At 40.0% G+C, this 27,945-nt stretch overlaps 1 protein-coding gene across 4 annotated transcripts in view; it reads right to left on the reverse strand.

The window, feature by feature from the left end:
* The window catches only part of LOC120624901 (cilia- and flagella-associated protein 410-like), a 37,214-nt gene that overhangs the window by 6,291 nt on the left and 2,978 nt on the right, over positions 1-27,945 (reverse strand). Inside the window, exons 2-8 of one of the 4 annotated variants that reach the window (XM_039891682.1) lie at positions 8,766-8,831; positions 5,937-6,104; positions 5,251-5,323; positions 4,579-4,644; positions 3,682-3,768; positions 1,263-1,328; positions 289-390 (exon numbers count right to left, since the gene is read on the reverse strand). In XM_039891682.1, coding sequence (XP_039747616.1) covers positions 289-390; positions 1,263-1,328; positions 3,682-3,768; positions 4,579-4,644; positions 5,251-5,323; positions 5,937-6,104; positions 8,766-8,831 — 628 coding nt within the window. Of the gene's footprint in view, positions 1-288; positions 391-1,262; positions 1,329-3,681; positions 3,772-4,578; positions 4,645-5,250; positions 5,324-5,936; positions 6,105-8,765; positions 8,832-27,945 lie in introns of all 4 variants that reach the window. The other 3 variants (XM_039891681.1, XM_039891683.1, XM_039891684.1) reach the window with 3 other exon arrangements.

The following is a 27,945-nucleotide window of genomic DNA, read 5'->3' on the forward strand; positions in this document are numbered from 1 at the left end:
TAGTTTAGCTTTCTTTTGGCGAAGAAATGGTTAAAATCTGCTCAGTACTTTTGAACCTATTCGGTACAAACAAACAAACAAAAAATCATTACTCTTCAGAATATCACCTACTATAAAAGTATAGACCATTTTAGCTCTGTTTTCTGGAACTTAACCCAAACGCCAAATTCATAATAAGTAATAAAATAGGCTTAATTTATAATTTACATCAAGATTAGTCCCGCAGTGCACTGTGCTATCGCTGCAGATGAGTAAATGAGTAGATAGGTGTATTAGCGGAGCCCTCACCTCGTAGTGCGAGGCGGTCATGGCGGGGGGCGCGGCGGGGTGCTCGAACCTCTCGTAGCGCTCGTCCGCGTCGGGCGACGCGCGGCGCGGGGACGCGGCGCTCTGGCGACAAGCTGACGTTAATGACGTCATCACCAAAGCCGACGTGTAAGTTTACGTCACCTAGCGACAATTCCACACAGAGGGCACATCACATTCTCATTCTCATATTATCATGCGCCATTTTGATTTCGTTTCAAAATCGCATTACGGAATAATTCCTTAAACGGATAGTTAGACAAACAAAAAAATGTTTTGTCTAAAACTGCGCAGTGTCACATTTCTAAAATATAAGCTTGCAATGTTTGAATATTTTTTTATTCTTTGAAATAAATGAATCTCCTTAAATTATAGTGAAGGTTCATCTGTTAACTTGACAAGTCAGAGCAAGTTTCTGCCTTAATAACTTGGAACATATCGAAAGCGCAGAAAAGAGATGTAAAAGCCAATCGCCCACGAGGCCGATCTCCAAACCGGTGATTACATCAACCGGAGAGAACCGTTCCCCGTACATGCTACGTACGAATGGGTGCAGAGAGAGCAGAGATATCTTTCCGTGGGAAAGATATCCAGACATATAGATATATACTGCAAGATAACCTGCTCACGTTCCTCAGTCACGAGGGACCAACTGCACTGACATTTGTTGCGCAAAAAAAAAATTAAGGACACGTGCTCTATGTAATCATATTTGAAAGCGACTTGAAGGTCCAGACGAGCCGAATCGCTTGAAAAAGACTGTATCGATTTTCGTTGCCTCAATTTTTAAACGTCTGTTGATCAACTAACACCGAGCCGTGTAAAAGCGCTATAAATACCAAAAATCATGCGCGGCAGAAGGAAATAAGTTCTCATTTCAAAAATCTATGCAGAATTAGCAACGTGGATTGGCCTGTCGTGCGGCCACGTCGCGGGCGCGCCGTGCGGCGACGTACCTGGGGCTGCGGCGGAGAGCGCGGGGGCTCCGCGGCGGGGTCGGGCTCGGCCGAGCCGTCGCTGCCCTGCGCGCAGTGCGGGTTAGTGCCTCGCCCGAGACTACTCGCTGTGCCTATGCTTTGTCATCGACGCCCATTTTGGCAGCTCACCGTAGGAGGGGCTAGTGGTGTCATATATGTACACCCCAACACAAATACGACGAAAATAATTTTGAAGTGTCCCTGGGTGTGTGTGTGGGTGTGTGTGTTTGTTTTTGTCTGAAACATCGTAGTTGTCGAACGGCTAAATCTATTTAGATTTTTTTGTCTTTATTCGAAAGGCGAATTAGTCTGGAGTGTTCTTGGCTATGTTTGATGAAAATCAGTCCAAAATAGCGGATTAGTTAATATGGGTATTAAATAAAAACGCTTGAATAGTAGAATAATATACACCACAAGTTTCGAGTTACGGAGCTTAGCGTATTATGACTGGGGCGTATATTCAGTCAGTCATATATGTGCGGTCGATCAATTTTATTTGAAAACCGATAGCGACTCACAAAGTGTGCGGTACCTCATCGCTGTAGTATGACACTATCCGTAGTACATTTTACCGGAAAAAACGAAAATTCATAAACGTGAGCTGCAAAAATGATCATTTTCCATTTGACAAAATATAATGGCACCTGTAGCAGGGTTAACTGATTTTTAGGGTTCCGAGTATTTTGAAAGAAACAGAACGTTTTTGGGGTCAGTGTCTGTCAGTGTCAATAAAAAATTTAAAATAATCCTTGACTAAATTTAGTTGTTCTGTGGGCGGATTTTTATAAAGAATCAAATAATTAAATGTGTCATTTTATGGGAAAAACGGAACTCCCATTGCCAAGACAGATCTGATTAGTCTTCGGAACCCTACAGAGTTAGCCGTACTATTAAATGGCACAGCGAATTTTCTCGAGAATGCTGAACATAGAATATGAGTACGCACGTGTAACGTCAGAGTAATATAGAACGTATTCCCTTGTTTTATAGTAATCGTTTCAAATTCGTGTACACTTGTATAGTCAGCAAAGAATTTTCGGCCGTAAAACTAGTTATATTTGGTCCGTTTTACTTTGACGCTACAATGTTTCGATACTCGCACAAAACGTACACTTACACTAGGCTAGTTGAAAAGGGGATAATGAACTAATTTTGTTACACAACTTTCTTCTGAGACAAACACTTTAAGAGAAGTAACTATACAAAGATATCATATTACGCAGTGACAACCATAGCTCCATCCCTAGTTTTCATAAGGGAAAATTGTTTCACGGATCACTAGTAGCAACAGCCAGAAGGTCTTAATCCTATATATAATACTAAAACAGTTATTTAAGCTCACGTTAAAACGCACAAAAATACATGTCTAAATGCAATTTCAAATAAATTTTCCTTAGGTTACATTTATCAGCGTTATAAACTCGATACCGGGCCAACACAGGGCACAGGTATCCATCAGAAACAGAAGGTTTCAGGCCGTACTCCACCACGCAGGCAAATGCACTTTGAGAACATGATGGAGAACTCTCGGGCATGCAGGTTGATACCTTAACATTGTTTGTATTTGAAATAATGTTTATTTCTCCAAATCAAGTTTTAGTTATCATTTCTAATTTATCTCAGTAGCCCCTCTCCAAGTAGCCTTGTATATATATAATCCCAATGCAGTTATTGATTAACAAAACACACATGTAGTTATCACGTCAGCTACGTACATATTAAGATAAAAACAGCAACATTTAATTATTAACACGTAGTATTAGGAAATCAAAAAGGAATATAAATCGTTATATTAGTTACACTATTGAACAAATGTAATACACTCAATGGGATTAAAAAATTATCTTTATAAAACAAAGTCCAATGGCTGACGCAGCGCACGTCCGCCATGCAACGCGTCCTACTTGCGACCAATCTCGGGACTTGCTCACACGGGCGCGTCTTGCCATTGGTCGAAAGTAGTTAACCTGCTCATGCAATGGACATTATAGTTTTATCGTTGAGGCAGGACGCGGTTGACACTTTGAAATAACGTCACTTTGTTATAATAATCGATATTAGGCCATCAGAACCTCTAATCGATATTTAAACTACTAATAAATGTATTTATGTATTTTGTGTATAATATAATACTTTCAAATTTTATTCTGTATTAGTATGTAGAATCTTTTCTCTCTTCCTCTCTCTTTTCATTCTTACTCACATCCTGGAGCTAATTTATTTAAATTAAATATACGGACATGTCAAATTGGCTCCTCTCACCCGCGCCATGCTCAGGCGAAAAAACTAACATGTCGCATTTTATAACTTCTCTATACAGAAGGCTACACAGATTATCCAAGCTGTAATACCACACAGATCTTTGTAAATCTGCGTGGCGTCCGTGTGTCGCGGTCACCTGGTCGTGGCGGAGCGCGCGGCACGGCTCGTCCCGCTCCGGGCTGGAGTCGCACGAGCGCTGGCGGCGGTACTGGCTGAACGACTCCTGCTGCAAGCGCGACACCGTCACTGCACTCGCGTCAACCATGGCAAACGTGAGGTGTCCCCCGTGTAAGACATTCTACCAACCCATTGCCGGCCCACTGCAGGGTCTCCTCCCGCGATGCGGAGGGTAAAAGCCACAGTGCGGAGTTATAGACCTCGCGCGCCTTCGAGAACGTTATGGAGAACTGTCAGGCACGCGGGTTTCCCCGCGATGTGTTCGTTGAAAAAAGTGATATTTTAATTGATTGAAACGCACAAAATTTAAAGGCGGGCTGGTATTCGTAAACGTAGGTAGAAGTTCTCACACTTGGCACCCAGAACCCAGATATCAATATTTTTCATCCCCCGTCCAATACATTTAGAGGGCTGAGTTGGTAGACAAAAACTAATCACTGTCTATTGAGACAACAGTGACAATTCATTTGTTTGCACATGCGTTTGTGTGAGAGTGTGTATGCGTGGGTGTGTGCATGCGCGTGTGTGTGTAGTGTGCAGGTGTGCGTGTGCGTTCAAAGAGTTGTTCTCGAAGCACTAGGAGGATTTTAGTAGTCAGTAGTTAGTCAGTGGAAGACGGGAGAGTTCGGTTTAAACGAGCACAGGCCTCAGAGATAAGGCCTCAATACCATCACATTCTCAGCGTATAAATAGCACACTCTTAACCCCTGTGCCATGTGAGTGGCTTCCCCTCCCATTGGACAGGGGTTAAGAGATTAAACTTTTCACGCTGACTGCATGTGGGTTAGAGGGTAATTAAAAGGGCATAAAAGTCCTACGGCTGGTCAAAATGTTTACAAAATACAGTGGCGCTTACTTGCTGTGGATAGCCTTCGTCGTCAGAATCTGGTATGTGCGCTCCCTTCCTGACCGCCTCTTGCACCTGGAAATAAATATCATCATATGATAAATCTTTATATAATAGAATTTAATTAAAGTCGAGTTCGAGTCCCAGCTCACTCCCAGCACGTCTCTGACTTTAACTTTCCACTCTTACTTTTCTAGGTTATGTGTTCAACTTCAACGGTGAAGGAAAACATCGTGAGGAAACCTGCGTGTTCTACAGAACCTGAGAGTTCTTCATTATGTTCTCAAAGGTGTGTGGAGTCCACCAATCAGCAATGGACACGCTTGGTGGACTAAGGCCTCAACCTCTACTCACTGTGGAAGAAGAGCCGTGCCCAGTAGTGGGCCGGAAACGGGTTGATACGATGGTAATGATGAACCTGTTCAATCCATATTTTGCATTCTGAAACCTAAGTTTCCAACTGAGAACATTCCATTTCGGTTAGCAGGTATAACACAGAGTATACTGTTTGATGGTAGCATTCCACGGGGGCTAGCTAAATTTGGTGTCAACTGAGAGAATAGTAAAACAGCAAGAATTTTCCGACAGACTTCCAGCCAACTTTAAATAAATATAATCAAAACAAAACATATGAGATCATAGATCTGTAGAATATTCCAAGGATGAATGAGTTTTACTTACTTCCTCGGGATGCACGACGACGTTGTCCAGCTTCTCGAGATTTGGGAGGTTTTTCAGTACCGTCATTCGGTACCTGCAATTATTTTAATAATCCATATTATTTTAATCCATAGGTACCTACTAATATAAGTGTTTTTTTTTCTTTACTTTACGCCCTAACTGAGCAACTAATCGACTTGATTCTTGGCATAGAGTGAGTTGTAAGAAAGGAGAGTAATATTTTCTACTTTTTGTCACAGGAAAGTAAACGTTATCGTAATCGTATATACGTTTGTAAATGCATCGAACCAATCTACTTTTGTCGTCTACGAGATAGAATATCTTATGTTGAAGTAATCACACAACTTTTATAGTATGCCGTCTAAAGCTGGCGAACGAAGCCCAGAGTTCGATTCAAACCAAAACTTAAGTATGTGTGATTTTATTCATGTTATTCTTAACGCCAACCAAGAACTAGGAAATTGGTGTTGCGACACGTCAACGTAATTACACTGCAACAATCTAAAGATTAAAAATAATCACAATAAAATACTAGGCGTTGTTGACGGAATTTCTGGACAGACAAGATAGCAGATAAAACATGTTACCAACTAAAGGAAGTAAACTTGGAAATCAAGAGAGAGAATTGAAATAACTCTCCTCCGACAGTGCTCATAGCTACGGGCGATAGGGCAGTGGGTGCTCACTCGGGGTGCGCCGTGCACGGGTTCTCGTCGAGCCACAGGCTGGTGAGGTCGGGCAGGCGGCGCAGGTGGCGGATCTCCGCCAGGTCGCGGATCTCGTTCTTGCGCACGTACAGCTCGCGCAGGCGCCGGCAGCCCGCGAAGTCCACCAGCGTGCGGATCTTGTTGATGCTGCGGGCGAGCGGCGACACATACACATTCCGGACTCATCATTCATGTAGGCCCAGCACGGACACTTACGAAGCGTTTGTAACTGTCCACCGCTGGACTAAAGGGCTCCCCGGGGAGACGGGTTGATGATCGCAGTACTGATGGTAAAAGCACAATGGGCCGGTTCTCCGCCATATTCCGTAAGTCCCCTCTTACGTGACCCGCGGGAACAGGGAGCGTGGTGACAGCTGTATTCTGATCTGCCGCCACCACACGCCGCATAAATACGGTGGACCCCCGTTAATCCGTCAAACGTTTTTAAGGCAGTGTCGAACCATAGAACTTGTCGGATTATACAATAGTTAAACGAATGCACAAAAAAGTACTACATTCCACTTACATTGTTGTTTGAATCCAACCATCGGCGTTTACTACCTACTGGCAAAATTAATTTAAAAGTTTGCATTATGTCACTTACCTACACATCAAAAGTTTACATTGCAACCACAAATTAAAATGGTTTAATTACAGCCGGGTCGGTGTTCAGATGATACAGCGTGGGAAGGCCATTAAATAGGTCCAACTGTGACCCTCTTAAATCCCAACGTAATTGTTTCAAACAACAAGAAGTAATAACTAGAAGCAGTATGTGGTTCTAGCGTACAATTATTAAAGGTCGTAAAGCAACGGCAGTAAAGAAAATAAACCATAATAAACTTCCTCCGGAACCGTCAATTACCCTCTAATCCGGCAATTATGAATATACTCGACGCTTTCTGTTTCCTAACCTAACTACAACCTTAATTAAACCTTAATACCACCAAGCCAAGCTCGCTCTTGCAATAAGCAGCATTTTAACAAAGTTGCCTAATATTTGAGTACTTCGTCTACTTATTCAATCGCGTCATAGTTAACTAATATTTATATGGAATCGAAAGAGCGCCACAATTCGGTCCACGGTGGGTTCGTGTGGGATATTGACAAGATCCTACCGCGGAGTTATGGCCGATGTTTGGGGTGTCAAACGCAATCGTCCTCTCGGTCACCACTGAGGCCTGCGTTGACAGGCGGGCATGAATGGGAGTAAGACCGTAATGTAGCCACGATTCGTCTTTATATAGCGCTCCACAGAACTAGGCATTAATAGGATGGTGATACGGGCTGCGCGAGGTCTTATTATAACAGATAATAACAAATACAGACCAGCAGACAGGTCACGACCGACGGCTAGACGTCGGGAGTCTAGACTTCAGCCCCTGCCCTCGAAGGGCGAAAAGCGCAGCTACGAGTACTTACCGCACCCTGCGATGGCTACTGAGATAGTTTTATTGTAATTCCTTCGTGCAACTCTAATCTTAAGGATACAGATGAATGGTAGAAAGAGCAAGTATACAAACATTTTTTGGCAAAGACTTCTAGTTCAGGCTACAGATAACTAAAACCGTATACGTGTGAGTTGAAATTTGCACACGAAGGGTTCTCGCCATTGTGCAATAAAACACTGCATAATAATACCATTATTAAGAGTTAAATAAAAAACACCAAGACCGACGTAAGTACAGCGGAGGCTTAGCTATAGGATCTCGTCGGCAGTCTTCGGGTTAATGAAATTACACTTTATTGTACACGTAACACAATGAAATTATAAAAAAAAACACAAAGTATAACACACAATTACAATGGGCGGCCATATCGTTAAAAACGACTTATACCGGGGTAATAGGGGTATACCGAGGTAACCCAAAAAAATCATAAAAAGGAACCATAAAAGCAAAAAATAAACATTTCAAGTACAAGTAGACTTCTTAAAGTGATGACGGTCACCGCACGCCCATAATTAGCTATCTTTTCAATAGTAGAGGTAAACATCACGTCCGATAGGTATGTGCGTGCGCGGTCATTGAACCCCATTTCTCTCCGCGACGCAATTAGCCGCACGCGTGAGCAGTTCGCCGCCACACGGTTTGTACGTTTGTTGCGCACGCACCGCCGCGCCGCACCGCGCGTGTCGGGCTGCGCTAGTGATTGTCATCGCCACATCAACTGCAGTTAATACAGTTTTGATGTCATCTCAAATGTCGTCTACAATCAGATGTGACACTGCAAATACTACGCAGTACCTTGGTACATAACTTTCAGGCTATGTAGCGAAGCCCATCGCCAGCTGTAACTTTCCTAAGATATGTGCGTTTTAAGCAATTAAAATTAATTTGTTCTAATAGTGTAACTAAACATTGGGGCGAAACCTGCATGCCTGAGAGTTTTTAATAACATTCTCGAAGCCGTGTGGTGTCCACCAATCCGTTACTTGGCCAGCATATGGAATAAAACCCTTCTCTTTGTGGGAGACGCGTGCTCCACTTGTTTCTATACCTGAATAACCTCGACCTACGACCCTGATAAGGGTTTTAAAGCATCATCATCACGTCAGGGGTAAGGCCGAGCAAAAGTCTCTGCGCTTGAAGACATTGGGGAAGTCAAACTAAGCGCGCCTCCGAGTTTATGGGATCGCGAGTGCCGCCCAGCTGATTAATTTCGAGAGAGGCGACACGAAGTATCAAAATCTGACTACTAACCTTTACTAGTCGGAGAGGTACCTAAAGAAGAAACAAATACGGTAATCTTGCAGTATCACCGAGAGTCTGAGTGTACCCGGAATGTCATTGTCGTTGGACTAGGTACCTGAACGCCAGCACCTCGACGTTGGGCATCCGTCGCAGCAAACTGACGTCGCCGAGCTCGGCGCCCCTGCAACAAATATACATATTAACATACCTTGTACTAATACTATTACACTAACGTCCCACAGTTGGGCTCAGGAGGAACGCTTGAGGAGAGCAGCCTGATGTCTAGGATGGATGGGACGGTAATGATGGGATATCAGAAATTAGACGAAGTTGCTAGTGATAACTCGATACGTTTATGCAGAAACTTCGACCATCTAGTCAAAAGTTTGGGACACACTTTTTCCGACTAGCAGCGCATCACCAACTATTGATTTACATGTAAAAGTTCCCTTACTATTTTTCATGACCTGTCTAGCAATGCATGTTTATGTGCATTGATATTATTGCGTCTATCATTTGAAATATGGCTTCTATTTACTTAGTGCCCGACAGAGCACGATCGGAGGGATTCACAGAAAGTATTGTAGTAAAATAATAATGAAGGTAAGCAAACCTGTATCATATTTTAATGCAATTGTTGGTTTTTTTAATTGCGCTAAAAACCGCACAATTAATGTTTAAAAAAAAAAATTTACTTGATTTAACAGACATACGCAATAAAACAGAGATGAATTCAATCTACTTCTAGATCAGGCCGCGTCAAGGTCAGCAGCAGCTAGCGGGTGGCAGTGGGCTTGCACGCATGCTACGTCTTGATTTGCATGCCGTGCGCGTGCGAATGTTATGTTAGTGTTACGTCAAATTGCGCCCGTCTCGTAACTATCTCTTACTTTGTGGATGCGGATCGATCATTTAGTCAAAGACTTCTTTGTGTAAGTCTCTCAAATACAATCTGTTGGTACAGATGTTAGACGCCTGAGAGAAGCCAGGCGTAGGAACTCTTAGCCTAGCGCCGAACCAGATTACACAAACAAACAACCATTAAGGGTGTACAATAGGGTGTGGTTACAGTCAGAACACACACACCTATACTCAGTTACATTTGATCTTTTAGATATCACGCTTTTGCAGTCTGATATAATTTTCTCTTCCTGGGTAACTTAAGGATAAAACGTATATGTCGTGTGGTGCCAGCATATCAGAATGCAGCTTTCGCCACCCCTCCTCTTCCAGTGGTTGTCGTACGAGGCGACTAAGGGAATATAACGTAGAACGGGTAGCAGCGTCCTTTGCGCTACTATTACCATCTATACTGCGATCAACGAACCCTCTGCCCAGTGTGGTGATGATGGCCCGACCCCTTCGTTGGAAGAGACCTGTAGTCAGCAGTGGAATTGTTATAACGTGAAAAAATTTCAAGTCATTCCACTGAGTTCTGTTTTAATTTCGCGAAGAGTAACAAACGGAAGCTATAAGCACGAATAAGTTAGATGTTATCTTCTTAATAGCCACTGCATAAAAAAATAAAATAAATATATTTATAATCGCCGCCGCCTCGTGCACCGGAACAGTTGATACAAACGTGATAGCCCTTATTGAGTTATATTATGCGCGTGCGCCGCATGACCAAGTGCTGCGATGCCCGAGTACGTGGTGTATCTTCTCTATGATCAGCATATTAAAATTCTTCGACCGCAAGACCAATGGATTTATATAAATTTTACATATCTTTGAATTAATCTTGGAGATAAATTTTCTGAAGTTATACTTCTTTTGGCGCGTTAGGGAAAAATGATGAGAGTAAAATTTTACGATGCTCGCGCATTCGTGCGCACCATCACAAAAAACGTGTGTGAACCTATGAACACGCGTTAGAAGTTATACTTCTTAGGCGTAACAAGAATCTTTTGTACTTAAAACATTTAACATATATATGAGAAAGGTGTCAGGGAACGCAATCCATAAACTGGCTTTAAGCACGTGAGCGTTAACTGAGTTGATTGAACACTTGTGTTCGAGCTACAACTTATCAGCATGGCAGGGAACCAGTAGGGCCTGCCCGGGTTCTTATAAAGGAATGAACAAATTTCTGTTACTTTGACCCCCATGTACACTTGAAAAAAGGTTAAAAATCAGTTTGATACGAGTATTACATACCCAATTCATAGGTAAGAACGAAATCACTACTAACCGACTTTCTTCATACAAGAGGACGTTATAAATTATGTAGTTTTGTTCTAAAGGTGTTTATTCCGAAATGGTAAAATGGTTCTGTTGAAGAGCTTCGAAAAGAGAGACAACGGAACCCTTCAAAAGTTGCAAAAAAATCAGCCGCGATTGCTGCTATGGCTTATGGCACAAATAAACATTGTTTACACAATTAAACAACATATCATCACGGCTGTATCCTCGACAGGGTTACGCAGATGTATTCAGTACTAGCGGAGTTTGTTCTTTATCTCCGACAATATTTATCAGACCCTTGTTAAAATAAGACTATACATGCTTTATAGCATACACTATTGAATAAAAAAAAAAATTATTAAAATTGGTTCAAATTTAATGGAGCTATGAAGAAAAATTGATAAAAAATTCATCCCATTTCCGGAAGGAAACTTATTGTTTATCGGGATGAAAAGAATCCTATATGTTGACCCGGAATATCAACTACACCAATAGTTACTATAATATTTACTTGTATCCAAAGATTTTTTTTTCCTTCTTTTCTATCTTGTCGCCGATGTATCTGCCGAGTGCAACGCTTCGAGGCAGTATTGGAGTCGCGATTCCGAATGCCGAGCGCGAGACGTGCAGCGACGCGGCGGCAGGAGGCAGCGGCACTCTCGGTTTCGGCGGAGCGTTGAACCGGACGAGTCCTAAAGCACGGTACGATCGCTACTCGACCAATAATAGCTTTGCAAGTAGACACGCGAATACTGGCTATAAATACAAACACTAATGACACGATATTTTTAAAACTATTATCTAGAACACTTTCAATTTAGCTCGTTATTTTTTTATGTATACAAATAAATTCAATTGAATTAAATCGAGAAAGTGGTGTAACAAACGCAAATAATCTGTCTGCGATTGGCCGAAAGAAATCTTGTGTAGCAGAACCTTTTGTTGGCCATAACGGATTTTGACGGAACTCCCACGGGCTGGATGACGATTACGGGTGGGGTCGAGTGTTGGATATACACCCATAAAAAGTTGAGGTTAAAATAGGGATTGTAAATTTCAATCCCTATTTTAACCTCAACATGTTGGTAAGACAAATTGTTTGGTCAAGTAGGAAATGAGCTTAATCCATAACTTAAAGCGAAGAACCAACTCGGTCTCGCTTTTAAACAGGAAAAACTACATCAAAATCTGTCCATTCCTGTGGGAGCTACGATGCCACACAGAAACACAACACACGAGAAACTTCTAACCCCTAATTTTGGGTTGGGAGTGAGTATATGGCTCGTTAAGTCGGGTGTTCGTGTGCTCAGTCGGAGCGGTCGGAGTTCAGTTGCCGCGAGGGTGTGGCGGGTCGTGCCACCGCGCCGCGCCTCCGGGTACCACGACCGCGCCGCCACCACTACAGAGTACTCTCTACGTTTTACTGACGTACTTAGCGAGGTGATCGACCCTTTGATAATAATCAATGAGCCGAAGTTAATTCATTCAACGATGACAATACTTCATTCGATTTTAAAAAGTGCTGCAGGTTATAACCACAATATGAAGAATGGGTACAGTGGCTGGATGCCTTTGATCTGGTGGCAAATGCCGACATCGACAAGACAGCGCCTCCAACCTCTGTATGACTTTTTTATTCGCTAAGAAAGGATTTCTCGAAAATCTACGGGATTTAAGGATTGTATGGGCTTAGTATAAATGCCAATGTCTTTAGCAGGTTACCCCGCTACCATTCTAGACTGCATCATCACTTACCACCAAATGAGATTGCAGTCAAAGGCAATTTTTGCACTGATTCGATAGATTCGCGGCCGTCTTATTCCCGTTTTCACTAATGACGGACCAGGATGAAATTCAAAACATTAAGAATTAATTTATTTCAAGTAGGCCCAATATAAGCACTTTTGTCAAGTCTGTCTGTTTGTAGTGACTCCACCACCGGTTCGGAAGGCAAACTCTACCGAGAAGAAGTCGGCAAGAAACTCAGCAGTTGCTCTTTTCCATCATCTACAATTTACATTTTAACATTCATATTTATGCCTTAGTAAGTAACATTAAAACAAGCCTTAAGTTACGACACCGATTCGGTGGATCGTAAAGTCTAGGGGAATCTTAAACTGACATGTGACAGGTGAAAAAAAACTATTCACAGGTGTAGTGTAGAGTTGGTGAAACGTTTTTTTCTGAAGACATGGCCTAAATCATTACGCAATCGAAGTAGGCAATGCCTAGGTATGGCGTAAACGGGCATAAGGCTTCTAGTAATGTTAGTTAGTGCTTAGTCAGCGTAGCTCTTGCGTTCGTTCGCTTTCTAATGTGGTGTGGAGTTAGTCAGCAGAATCGGTGTCGGAGAGCGGCCGCGGCGGCGACCTCATTCGTTTAGCATATTTTGTACCATTCCTAACTAATTAGGTTAGGTACATACGTGCATTGGTATACAAATTTACCTAAAGGCTCATTTCTCCATCGAATTTCAACGACCACCGCTGAAATTCAATACTGTTTATTAAACTACCTAATCTAAACTCCTTGAAAATGTATTATCTATATTGGGTAATATTATATCACACTGCTAGAATGTTACGCCAAAGCAAAATAATTTTAACCACGTAATATCCAAGTTTAGGAATCTTTTATATGTGCAATTCCTCTACGTTTGCCACAATCGATTGAAATAGAATAAATTACTTTACGGGGACTCTTACGGGAGACATAATGTTCTGCTAACCTAGATGTTCAGGCCCAAATCTGAAGTTTTTTTTTTATTACGGTGATTTACTCGTAGATTCGATATTTTAATTCACATCAAAACCCCATAGCGCGATTCAGGATTTCTGTGGCGCCACCTAGTTCTGTAATGTGGAGACCGCTACACCTACGCACGAAAAATATCTTTTTGGCAAAAAACAGAATTTGTTAAAAAACTAAAACGCATGAAATAAAATATCATCTACAACATTTTTAGGTCGTTGTCGAGTAAAAAGTAGAAAATGACTAGGCACTTTCCTTGTTAACAAAATAAAAAGGCATAAGGTACAAAGTATATATATACTTATATTTTTAATTGTTATAAGGAGAATCTTCAGAGACCCCAAATCCAACACTGGAGGAAGCAGGGAGAGTGCCGGAAGTTAGGACACAAGCGAGCTGTCCGTGGAGCCTAGAGGACGTGGCCTCTGAGATATTGGTTTATTTAAACCCAATACTTACCGCTGTAACGATACACGTCACAGTAATAATAGGATACTTCTATCATCATGATGAATAGAGATCTGGATGCATTAACATTCATCCACTTTCATAAGCATGCGTTTATATGAGTAAATCCGATCCACGCGATCTAATTCAGTGCTACGTCACAGCGATGTTGCCCTAGTACGGGTTACCGCGCCGTCGCAAACGTAACGTCGGCCTCGTGTCAAAATTCAATTTAAATTCAAAATTAATTTATTTCAAATATAATTTATAAGCACTTTTGAAACGTCAAGTCAGTATTTTTGTAGTGACTCTACCACCGGTTCGGAAGGCAGATCCCACCAAGAAGACCCGGCAAGAAACCCAGCAGATTGCTCTTTTTCAACATCATTTTACAGTTTACAATCTTATAAATTTTCTAACCTGTGAGATATGAGAGCGGAGCCTACTCCCAAGCAGCCTTGTCGTTAAGAAATTCATAAAATTTTAAGTTAATAATGTAAGTTAAGTCATCAATCGTATCGTAACGACGATTTATTAAAAGGGTTTCAACTCAGTGTTTAAACTTATGCATTGGCAGGTCCAAAATTACATTGGGAATCCTATTATAAAAGCATATACTCAATCCCACAAATGATTTCTGCAACTTTCGCAAACGATATGCACTTACTTATGACCATCTCGAGTAAGTCGGTTGTTTATATCCACTACTCGTTTATAAAGATTAATGTTTTGTCTTACAAATACTATATTGTTATAAATATATTGTGAGGCTACCGTAAGTATACCTATTTCTTTAAATTTCTCAAGAAGGGATTCACGTGATTTTAGTTTATATATTTACCGTACAGCTCTTTAGTGCAATTTGAGTTTCAATAACAGCCATCACCATAGTAAGACCCCGTAAGACACACACGTAAGATCACACTATGAAAGTACGCAAAGTCTTGCTGTTTCTACGTCAGTAATCTGTCCAATTTTCCTGAAGGCTTAGGCAGTCGGGCTTAGTTTACCTGCTAGTGTATCTATAAGAGTACCCCACTGAAGCTTACTGTCTAATGTCATGCCCAGAAAAACTGTAGAATCTTCCATTTTAAGTGATTCTCCTTTTTTTATTATATTTAAATTTTATTATTATACCATTCCAAACACTTAGTGTTTTTTGCATTAAAAAGTAAATTATTGACAGTAAACCAGTGCGACACATGCGACATAACACGGCTTACATCGTCAGAGTTATCTCTACCTCTGTCAGTTTTAAAAATTAGAGATGTATCATCTGCCCACAGTACAATGTACCAAGTTTCACTGACATGATGTGGTAGATCATTTATATACACCAAAAATTAAAAGGGCCCCAAAATTGAACCCCGTGGTACGCCCATTGACGTAGACGACCCCTGCGACTTAATGTCTTTTATGCATGGGTTCTGTCACTGAGATAAGAGGCAACCAAATTAAGTACAACGTTTTTGATACCATAGCGGCTTACTTTAAGAAGCAAGGTTTTATGATCAACACATTCGAATGCACGTCGTCGATCTAATGAGTTTTCCGTTTTATTTATTTGTAAAAAAAATGCGTTGTTGTAATAATAAAAGTTTGCATTTACTAGTCGTTGGAAGGAACTAGTGTAATTTGAAAATTCTTCATGCCTGTATCCTACTTTGGTCTACCTCTTGCTTTTGAGATCAATTTTACAATGTGCCAATAGAAAACGATGGTATCGCGCTAAGGGTGCGGGTATTATCTCGTCAATATCGAGCGTCTGATTTATTGTCCTGCTACTGTGTAGTCTGAGAGACAGGCGCCATATTTGATGCTGAGTTACTCCATACAAGTAATTACTCTTGATTATTGAACCCCTTGGAAATTGGCACCCTTTTTGTGTGAACAAAAAGCGTGAAACTCTCGATATAGTCACCGCACGCTTCCCGTGAGCTGTATGTACAGTGCAAAATTAACAAAGAAAGAGCTTTGTTTTCACTTCTATCGGCAGTACCCAAAGACTGCCTCGCGTGGCTTTTTTTTAAATGTGAACTCGCTACTTACCCCGTTGTATTGAGAGGGGAGGGCCTAGCCAAAACAAATAACGGGTTGCACACCAGGAGTGCCGGCAGAAGTTAAAACTTATTTTGGCGCGTTAGACAATTTTTAGATGTTATTAGGTTATGAATTGCATTTTATGAATTTTATTTTATATAATTATTAAATATATATATTAAATCCTTTAAAAAACATTTAATATTCTTTTATAAATTATCATTACCAATTTCGACAACTCTTGTATCATCATCATTATCATTAAAATTATTGCAATCTAAAATATAAACATAGGTTCATGGCAACTTAGATAGGAATAAACTATTTCAATTCGAAGTTGTTTATATATCTCGTGAATACCGCATCAATTGGACTTTTATATCTCGTTGTGCTAATATTGCGTTGATAGGACATAGGAAAATCAAAATCTCTATTAAAAAATTCAAATAGCTGCGTCTCGTAACGGTGAAGCGAGTTTAATCGCATCTTAAAATATACATACCGCGCTAGAAGAAGTTTTCACTTAAAAGAATGTATTCTATGAACTTGCTATTTACCTCCTTGTATTTTGCGGGCCGGTCTCGGCCTAGCGCGACGCCTCCGCGGCTGCTGGGCGGGAGTGTAACTAATGCGACGCGCGTGCTGCACGCCACCTCGTGACGGCAGGTTTCTTTGACTTCGGCTAAGTGCGACTATAATCACACACTATTCGTTTCAAGATTTACTTGAAGTGCCTATTTTTTATGAAAATCCATCGCCAAGGACCAGAGCAACACTTTGCAGGGCATACAAGGAACACGTCCAATGTCTCAACCAGTGGCGTAGTGTAAAGCCTCGTGTCCCTGTACCACCGGTAACAAAACAATTGAGCCTGCAAAAATAAGCATGGTGGTTGTAATTCCTTAGACGAGCTCAGTCATAAACTCTAGCGCTACTATTAACTAAACACCGCACACGACTGCCGAAAACGACATTGTATTAGAGTTGCCACGAATAGTGATTTAGCCGAATACCGAATACCGAATGTTCTACAACGCTATCGGCCGAAACGCCGAATATTCGGCCGCCGAACATTCTGCACTTAGTTCATGCAATTACTTGAATGAAAATGATAAGACATTTGAAATGTGTTGACGATGGCAACAGAGTAGCTGGTAGATAAAAAAACAATTGACAAAAAAGAACCGACTTTGTTATCCAACAACAAAAAAGTGTGTGCGTATAAGCTTTACGCGCGATTGAAGTAATACTTTTATTATTATTTATTGATGAAAGAGTAAAAATTTCCTGGGACTCCGCCATTTCATTTAATATTCACTATTTCATTTTATATTCTATTTAAAATTCAATAATATCACTTTCACATATTATAAATATTTTCATTCGTTAAATAGAATAATTGAGAGTAGAAAATTGAAGGAGGTTAGAACAGCACATGTCAATATAACCCTGTCATTGAATATTATAGAATGTCACAATCGTCAGAAAATTTATTAATAATATTTAAAGATTTTCAAAAAACTTTGCGATTTTTAAATATTTTTTTTAAAGTGTTGAATTTTTATTCACTTCGCTATTTTTTACACTTACAATTGACATAAGCGTTACTTCTGTCAGAAAAAAAGATCTGAGTTACTAGTCGCGCCTAAAGAAGTTTTACTCCGACGAATTGAAAAGCCTTCTCCTTTTTGAAGTCGGTTAGAAATGAAACCGAAATGTTGGGAGATCATTAACGAAATGCCAGCATGCACGAATCGCCTCGTAAACTGGTAAAATATTCTATGCATATTTGATGCCGTGTAATTCGATGGCTGTTTGTTGGCTTATTCTAGCCAAATTACAACCACGTATAAGTACAAGGCTGTACGATTTACTTGTACTGGTAAATCACACTCAATCCTAAGGTATATAACATGATGTAAAAGTATAGGTAATAATAGTACTACAACGGGCATAATTTAGTCAGAGTACAACTTCTTATTAAGAAAGTAATTCCTTTATAAATCATCATCATCATATCATCCTATTACCGGCCCTCTACACGGCACCTACCACAGCGCGGTTAAAGCCGAAGGCCCAGTGCAGATTGGTAGAATCCACACACCTTTGAGAACATTATGTTTCCTCACGATGTTTTCCCTTTGCCATTGAAGCCAGTGATATTTTATTTACTTAAAACGAATATAACATATTAAACAATTGCCAATGCAGCATAGCGTAGTGAAATCATTCTTAATTCAACAAGGTGGATACCCAAAGATAGCGGACAAAATGATGGTATTATAATATGGTTCTACCAAATTAAAAGGTCGGCTGAAAAAAATAGTAAAAGTTAGCTAAATAAAAACAAATGCGATTATTCTAAGTCAGGAAATGACAGATTATGCGGAATCGTGACTCCAAGTCAACGACGGCGTGCATCAAGAAATCGTGTCTGTGGTCTTAATAATTTGACACACCTTAACACTTAATGTTTTAGCCACAGTAAGCGATTTCTAACCAGTTTCCTTTGACAATAAAGGTGATAATTCATTGACTAAGATATAAGAGAGGAGATATTTATCATAGTGTGAGGAGATATTTATCATAGTGTATAGTATTCTACTAGTCAATCGTTTCCCTTAGATATATTCCCATCTTTGACCGATTTTCATCAAACATAACTCAGAACACTCCCGAATAAGTCACCTTTCAAACCGCAGACAGACACACACGGACGGACACGTTAAACTTATAACACACTGTCGTTTTTGCGTCGGGGGTTAAAAAAAAGAATTTTGCAAATCCGTCAACAAATGACGTATGCCCGAAAAAATATGTGTGCGTATACTAGTGTACAAACGTAACAAGTCAAACTTCTTTATGACCTTATTTTTCGAAACTTTACTACCTACTACATGAAACTTTACAGAAATTGGTTAAAAAAAGTTAAATTAGATAAAGTTTAACAAAAGGCTTTTAAATATATTATCAAAGGCATGAATACAAATAATAGAATTATTACTATCATTGTTATCGTTATTATATATTTTTGTGATTAATGGCTTATGGCAACTGAAATATGAAATAGATTGTTTACATTTCACAAAATCTAGTCATCGAGTAAATACTCCATCGAATGTAGTGTCGGATCTTGTTGTTAACGTTTGAGGACTGTTTTTAATGGATAAATGAAATTTATCTGTCAAAAATTCAACTAGCTTCAAAGATTTTTCTGATGCAAAATAATTAACATTAAAATATCCACTTCAATCATCGGTATTTTATTATTATTGTTACCGAGTATAGAGGTACCTCCACTTGTGTATGACAACAATGAATGGTGAAGAAAACTAATAATATCGTCCAACTTCTGATTAGGAGATACATATTTATATCTATATATATATATATGTATCTCCTAATATATATATATATATATAGTTTAAATATATATACATAGTCAAAATTTTCATCCCATTTTCCATTTGGCATTGAGCCATACATAAATCACCAACTGCTGAGCTGAGTGACCCATGAGAGTCAGGAGAAAGAACAGAAAAATCTATAGATGAAGTTACAATGTTAACAATATCATTAGAATTATGATATATTCCTACTCCTGCTTTCGTGTTCAGCCGTTTAAATTTTGCGATTTAATAAACTCAAATCAACCGTGGTACAGGTAAGAAAAAAAATTACGCGTAACGGAAAAATGTGATGCGTAACGGAAAAATGTGACGGTAAATAATTTTCCAACGCCGATGAAAACGTTTCACTTCAAAAAAAAAAGAATAAGTGGGTTAAAAATATTCATAACCAATAATATGTTGTCGATCCGTGAACAACCTTAACCCAACGCGGTACAGATCGGTATTTAGTAGTTATTTTTCTACAAGACTTTGGCGTCACGCCAGAGTGTAATAGATACGTATTCGGTATTGATGGCTTCTTAACCGACATCCATGGCGAATGACTTCGCATAATTGGAGCGTGGGAATCGCATCTGATTTTACGACTATAGCATACTAGCGTGCAACCGCGACTTCGTGCGCGTACGCTTGCTGATAAGTTTCCCATACTAAGTTCAAGAATTGAGCTCTCTCATTTAGATTAAATCGGACTTATACTTCCTGAATTTAGCGCGATCCAACAAACCAACTTCCACCCCCAAGTACCGTCCATTTGAGGACGGAAATTGCATTGATTTTAAAAACATGTATTGTACTATGTTAACTGTCCACGGAATTACCAATTGTTATCGAAAAATTACGAACTTTAATACCGACTTTCGTCCCCTGTTTCAGGTGCAATCAAAAAATGTGATTTATATACATAACTTTTTTAACTTAAGGAGCTGAAACCTATAGACACCCTCAAGAAACGATCGGGTACACAGTATACATATAGGCAATTTCCATGATTTTTGAAAAAAGTGCTTAATGCGCTTTAGCTTCAAATAAGAAGAGATGCGGTGGCCCGAGTCAGACTCATAGGTAAGAGGCGAGGCAGCGTCGTCGACGCAGCCGGGCCGCGGTTCGCTCCCGCCCCGCGGCCTCCGACGCAATGTCAAGAGCACGTCGCTACGCCACTTCAGCTATACTGATAAATACGAGGGGTCTGTGCTTTTGAACTATCTGCTTTATTAGGCTAAAAGATTGCCCGTGTGAAGAAATTTCTTATAGTAAAGTTGGATGAAAATGCATATCGTTTGTCTCCGCCTCATAACATACCTGCGTTACAAACAAAATGTAATTGTACAACTGCCGAACTTGAAAATTGTAGCATGGAGCCGCCACATTGAATTTCTTTCAAAAAGTTTATAGCCAGAGTAACTCGGAATGGTAATTTAACATTATAAACATATCAGACACATCTACGAGTGAATCCGTTCAGGCATTTAGAAGTTATGGCGGCATAAAGAAACTCACGCTCCTTTTTTACTACATTCGTGTAATAATTTTGCACCACTGTTTGTGGGGGGGCGGAAAACGTCATGCTGTCATCTTCAGACTTTAATTTAAGACGACGAAAGCAACTCACAACCGACTGCAGCCGCAAAAGATTGAGCTCGCAACCGTGCATATTCGTGCGCAAGGCGGGTTTTAATAAAGAAACGTGCGACTTTTTACTTGACCGGACCTCTACATGCGCGGGTAGTATTACTTACACCCATGAATTTACAGAAATTAAAAAACCTATTAACATGTTCAGACCTCCCATCAGGCCAACCTAAGTTTAAAACTTGCTTCATTTAAACTGGGTTGGCAGATACAATTACGTTATTTGATGAAAACTTTTTACAGTGGCTAGCTTTTGGTCTAAACTGAGATACAGAATCAGCCAGCTGAGCACGACGATTGACACTGCCATTTCGGTGGAGACAAACCCAGTACCTAACGTGCGTAACACGGAATCGGAAATCGAACTCAGGACCTAATTGTCTACAGGCAACCACGCTAACCTCTAGACCAACGAGGGTATAAGCCCATGGTAATGGAACGTAAACCCTTTATCGCAGAGCTCCCGGAAGTAGAGGTTCAGAGCGCGCGGCTTGAACATGTCCGATGCGATTGTGACGGTAAGCTGCTTACAGCTCAGGGGTAGGGAGCGGTCGATACCAGTTATCTTAACCCCCTTCGTAAAACCCGGGTGTTATAAGTTAATGTGACTCCGTATGTCTGTATGTGGCATTGTTGCTTTTTTAAATAATTTACCGGTTTTGATGCAATGTTTTCATTTGCAGAGCTTCTGCTTAGCTATAATTTATGAAGGTCTCAGTTCAGGCGTTTGGGTCTTGCCAACTTTCACAGGTCCGATAGATCTGAAGTTTGGTGGACTGTAACTTGGTGGTATTTCTATAATATGCTGTATCGCGTAGTCTGCGTTATTCCTAATATTCTCAGCAACTCATTATAATTAGTAGAGGATTTGCTCGCTCGCAATCGAGGAGTCGCCACCAGAACTACACTGCGTTGTTGCGATTCGATTATGGTATATGTATAGTAGGTAAGGTTTATGCTCGTCACAATAAGACAGCTAATGGTGTCCTGTCGGGAGAACTCCTCAACCATTAACTACTAATAAAATTACTGGCACTTCCCCAGCTACTATATAAAAAGGAATACGAAGTACAATTTACTTGGCACCGACTTAAAAATGATATTTCTTGCAAAAAACTTTTGTTTTACTAACAAGAATGAGTACTTAAACGAAAGCGGAAATAGTTTCATTACCTAATGAGATTTGTTTGTGTGTAGAGAATAAATAAATAATATACATTATGTCGTGAGCGGTAAGGAAGGATAAATACATTTTCCATAACTAGTTATACTTATTGCCTTCTGTGCTTGTAGTACCTTTAGTATGAGATTGGCATGTTCGATACTCAGATCGCTATAAGTGTCCATATAATATTTGAAGAGTTCAAAAGATCTTGACCTGATGAAAATGGGAGCACATGTTCTGAGCTAACAAACATAAAAAAAAAATACAACCGAATTGAGAAACTCCTCCTTCTTTATAAGTCGGTCATAAAGAAAACATAACAACATAAAACGACACTAAGAATGAAAAAAAAAAAGAACCGAAAATGGAGAAAAAAAAATCCCAATTCTACTTTTCGTTAAAATGGAATAAAATAGGTTAAGAGTTTTCTGGTCAGAAAATATAAATTATTTCGTACAGATTTGTCTGGTTGTCGTATTGAATATTCATTTACATGTGAATATAATAACCCCGCACAGGTAAACGCAGTTGGTCGGCCCCCAACGAGTTGGACAGACGGGAGCAACCGAGTGGCTGGAAAAAAGCGGCCTGGGCTAGACCTATGCCCAGCAGTGGACTTCAATCGGTTGACGTGATGATGATGATGATGATGAGGCAGGCAACATACCCAGTGGTGAAATACTGATGATTAGCAACATTTTTTTAATCCACTACAAGTTATCCCTCAACTGCAATCCCCTCTGCTTGTCATTGCAGTCTAAGATGTTACCATCCAACATTTTACGGCTTGAGCATCGGTTGCTTCGCTTGATCGACATTCGCTACGGGTGAAGCTTCCCATAAAACTGCCACAAAAACAATAGCGCAACAGTGTTTCGATACTCGATTGCGAGCGAACAAGTGTCTTACTAAGGGCACTGGTTTATAATTGCCGCCCTTGAACGTATTTGGTCAAGCAACACGTACTCGTGGTACCTACAGCGAGCGAGCCGCCTCAACCGCAAGCGTCGCACAGCGCAAGGCCACTCGCCATACAACATAATGTATGCCTACTTGGAGCAATCGATAGCTTCTGCTGGGGTCACACCTAGCAGTGAGCATGCTCGAGTGTTGATCACGAGCTCCGGGGTTTTTGGAATGGCATAGGGAGGAGACAAAAATTTCAAAATTATAACCCCAAAATTTCAATATAGTAGTGTACATTGTTCTTCTAGTCAAGCCCTTTCATTTGATACCAAAAAATACGTAATACGCCATGTTGTGGCGGCGGCCACCTTGGACCAATTTTCATCAAATATAGCCAAGAACACTCCCGACTAATTTACCTTTCAAGCAAAATCTAAACCGGTTCACCCGTTCCGGAAATATGATGCCACAGACAGACAGACACACGCACACACACACGCGCACAGACACGACATACTCGGGGGATACAATTGACGTGTCCACCAGCAGGGCTAGCAAAGGCAGGAGACAAAAATTATAATAGTTAAACTTGTCCACCTGCTAAAGCACGGGGACATGGTATAGGAATTTATCCCCGTTTATTATTTGGATATTATTCCCACTTGTGCGTCAATTTTCCGAAGAAGCGTCAAAAAGAGTTGATAAATCTGTCTGAAAAGGTAATATTTTGTCCTTTTCCCGGGGAGAAAAATGAAGGTTATCAACATGACTCTATTGCTGACCCTTTGCTGTCCATCAATCTGTCTGTCCGCCGATCTGTATACATGTAGTTGTAATTTGAAGTGTGTATTTCTATTGCAGCTATAACAATAAATCGACACAATCCGCTAAGAGATCAACGGAAGGACAGTTGAGGCTTAGTATAGTTTTGACGACCTTCCTTGCGCAGCGGCGGATTAAAAAAAAAAGAAATGGGTATACTTTAGTAGACGCATTAGTAGTTATACTTCTTTGGCTTAACAAGATAAAAATCGTTTAAAATCTATCTCTCGCCATATTCTGCGTTTATAGAAAAAACTACTCTTACAATAAAAAAAGGTATTTAATACATTGAAAGATTTATTATAACGCATTATGTAGTTATCTCATTATCGGAAAACCAAGTTTCATCATTAAAATTTGAGATATTTGTTTGTACAATTGAAACAATGGAATCGCCGGAATGAGCCCGCAGACTTTGGCAATTCAAAGTGTAAACTGTCAAACCTTTTATAGCTTACTTCAGGGTGTCGGTTTTTTGTGTTACGGTGTTCGCGCGCATCGTAAAAATTTACTCTCATAATTTTTCCCTAACGCGCCAAAAGAAGTAGAACTTCAAAAAAGTTTCAGGTGCGGAACCCTAAAAAGTAATTATTGACTAAGTATATTGAGCTTCTAATAGCCGTTATCGACATTTGGACGTTTGTGGCGACAAAATATGTGTGGATTCGAATATATTGACCATTTCACATTAGGATTTGATTTTGATATGCTAAATTTATTGGTCGAAGTAGCATTCGTACGGCGTGCCGCGTGACTGAGCGGGGCCCGGTTGTGACTGTGTTTTGTTTTGTACACCATCGATCCAGTCCACTCCATAAGCTCGGCCTACGCGATCTGTGAGTCACCCCGCGGTGGAAAGCTATGCTGCCTACTCCGCCAAATCAGAAATTACGAGATGGATACCTCGAGCGTCAAATAAAAAAATACCAGAAAGCTCGCGGCCTTGTAGTTCCTATTATTAACAAATTAACAACTTTTGTTCAACGAATTTTTAATAATTCACTATTAATTTATTTCATAAAAAAATATTAATAAATCATGCTATTCCTGTAAAGTGACATTACACTGTGAAACCAAATACATAATTTGATCAGCGCAATAGTCACCAGAGTGCACTGTCCCTGTTGTCAAACCCTTGCGTCGTGAGTTAGAATCGCTGTTGCCGATGTTACATTACAGTGTAGTATGAGTATCTATGTAAACGAAACCCCATATTCATATCTTACAACGTCTAATCGTTTTAGTATCTCTAATTACAACTTAGCAAATTATAAACTCAAACGTCAATCTATCTTAACTTACAGCACACTTTTAATTAACTCCCAAGAGATAACTTCTTCAATCTTCCTCTCCTATTCCCGCCATTTTATAGGACTTTTCTTTTGGATCTGGGTTCCTTCTATTTTGAATTCCTGCCGACCACAGATTATAGATAATTAGGACCAGTCTGAACAAGATACTTTTTTATCTTTGACCAAATATACATACGAAATCAAATTTGCTAACATTCACAACACAAACACAAGTTTAAAAAAAAGTCATGTACTACAAAAGTTGTTGGTTTTATTGTTTAAACATCTACAGGCCGAGAGCTTACTGGTATGTTTTATTCAACCCGGTGTAACAAGTACCAGTGCCCCGCGGTTCAGGCGCGTGAACTAAAGATCATAACGCAATGTTATCTGGGCGGCCTCTTAATGCTGCTTTTGTGGCTTAACTATGATAGTCGGATACATTTTCTTGCGGAATTATTTGTTGCAAAGGTTACGCAGATGTATTTAGTATATCGGGGCTACCCGCATTTTGTGTGGTTACAGATTGTGGCAAACCGAAGCCATTCCAGGATCTTAATACACTAAATATGGCCGCCGTACTGCACCGAATTTAATATTCTCCGCCGCCCACGCGCTCGTAATATTCCACGCCGCGCGAACAAAACATCAATTTAATCGTGACTGGTGACACACACACACACACACTCCTTACTAAGCAATTAAGCAAACAATTACATGCACCCAAAGCGTATGCGTCACTGCTTAGGTACACGGTAAATCATGTATCACGGAAATAAGTTTTAAAACGGGCTCTTTATAACGAACCCTAATTTTACTTTGACTATGAAAGACAGTTTGTAGCGGTAAGTATTTTGTGTCAGGACCTATACAAGGAACGGCAAGAAAAGCTTATATACCAATACAAACTTTCAACAAAAAGCACTAATAAACTTTATACCGCAACACCCTTGATCCCATTGGTGGGAGTGGTGGGGTTTTTACAAATCCTGAGATATGTACTTTACCACTGACACTGTCAATCTAAATACGAATATATAATTTTCATCGATATAACTTGAAAACTCACCCTTTCATACTAACTCTCATCCCCTAAACAGAAATTCAAAAAGTTATCCAACTCACGGATCACAAACTACTCCAACTAATATATATATATATAATATTATAAATATGAAAGTGTGGATGTTTGTTACGCAAAAACGGCTGAACGGATTTGGATGAACTTTAATAGATTAGCATTTCACGTGGAAAGAAACATGGGCTACATTTATCCTGATTCCTTAACTAGTTTCCGAGGGAAATTGTTTGCGAGCTGAGCCGCGGGCAGGCAGCTTTGAAATTTTGTATGCATGTCACCTATGCTATGGAAAGGGACATACTTCCTATACTGATCTCTCATATAATTAAAAAGAGCGAAGCTTTAGACCCAACTCTGAAGTCCACGCAGACGAAGTCGCGGGCAGAGGCTAGTATAGAATAAATCAATATAGAACCTCCGCCTTTAGTGGAAAGTTGAATAAATATTGATATCTATTAAATCCCACTTCCGCAAGCGAAAGCTATTCACCTCGTTCAAAAACTCGAAATTTGAAGCCAAGTATACAAGATTTGTTCGCTCACAACCGATGTGACGTTTTCGAGTATGGAAATATTTGAAGTTTGCACGAGCATTCTATTATGAAAAACTAGCTGAGCTCGCGACTTTGCCCGTGCATACTACTTGCGGATACGTGTTGGTGTGATTGAAGGTTACAAAATCACTTTTGCATCTGTAAAATCAAACTAGTCGCTATTCGAGATATCTAAAGAACTGCCACTTATTAACTAGTTGTTCCCCCGCTAACTAAAGTAGTAACGTAATGTTTTAGCGGCCACGCGGGTACTTTGTTCATGGACCCCTCCGCAGGTCCAATAATATCATTTAATTATCTTCTAAATAGATAATGGCAACTTTAACTCACGAAAACTCACCCATAAGAAGATAAAATTAGTGTTGGAAAATCCAGTAAGATTTAATACATTTTTGTTTTTGATTTTACAAACATTTTTATTAAATCAAGGGAATTCGCATATGTAGAATAGGGGATGAATGTTTGTAAAGGAAACTTTCACTTATCAGAAATTTCATGTGGACAAAGTCGTGGGTAGCCGCTTGTTCTATTTTGATGACGCAATTGTTTGCCTCCCAGATGTTACAGCATTATGGCCAAATACTTTCTAACGTACACCTACCAGCTACCTACCTATTTTGAATCGGAGATTGAATAGGAATATCCTGGTTTTCTATAACTTATATTCTGTGATGTTTTAATGTTTTGTAGCTCTTGGCAAATCCAAGTATAGTGTAAGGTTGCATGCTAAATAAAGACATCCTTATTTACATTTTATCATTATTTAGGGGGCATTGCGACAGGGTGTTTTCACCGTGGGTAGCTTAGTTATGGTTTTGTTACTTTTTAACTTTAAACGGTGCCGTGTTTGGTCAAGTCGCCCGTAGTTTAAAGTTCTAAATAATTGCGATCTGGGTCGAGATTATGTAACTTTGAACCGCACCGCCACTGTTGCAGTCTGTGTTGTAAACAATGCACAAACTAAAATAAATTGATGCAACTAAATTAGCAATAGGAGGCATTTCTTTTTTAA

This window comes from Pararge aegeria, chromosome 7, assembly GCF_905163445.1.
Source record: "Pararge aegeria chromosome 7, ilParAegt1.1, whole genome shotgun sequence".
Taxonomy (NCBI): domain Eukaryota; kingdom Metazoa; phylum Arthropoda; class Insecta; order Lepidoptera; family Nymphalidae; genus Pararge; species Pararge aegeria.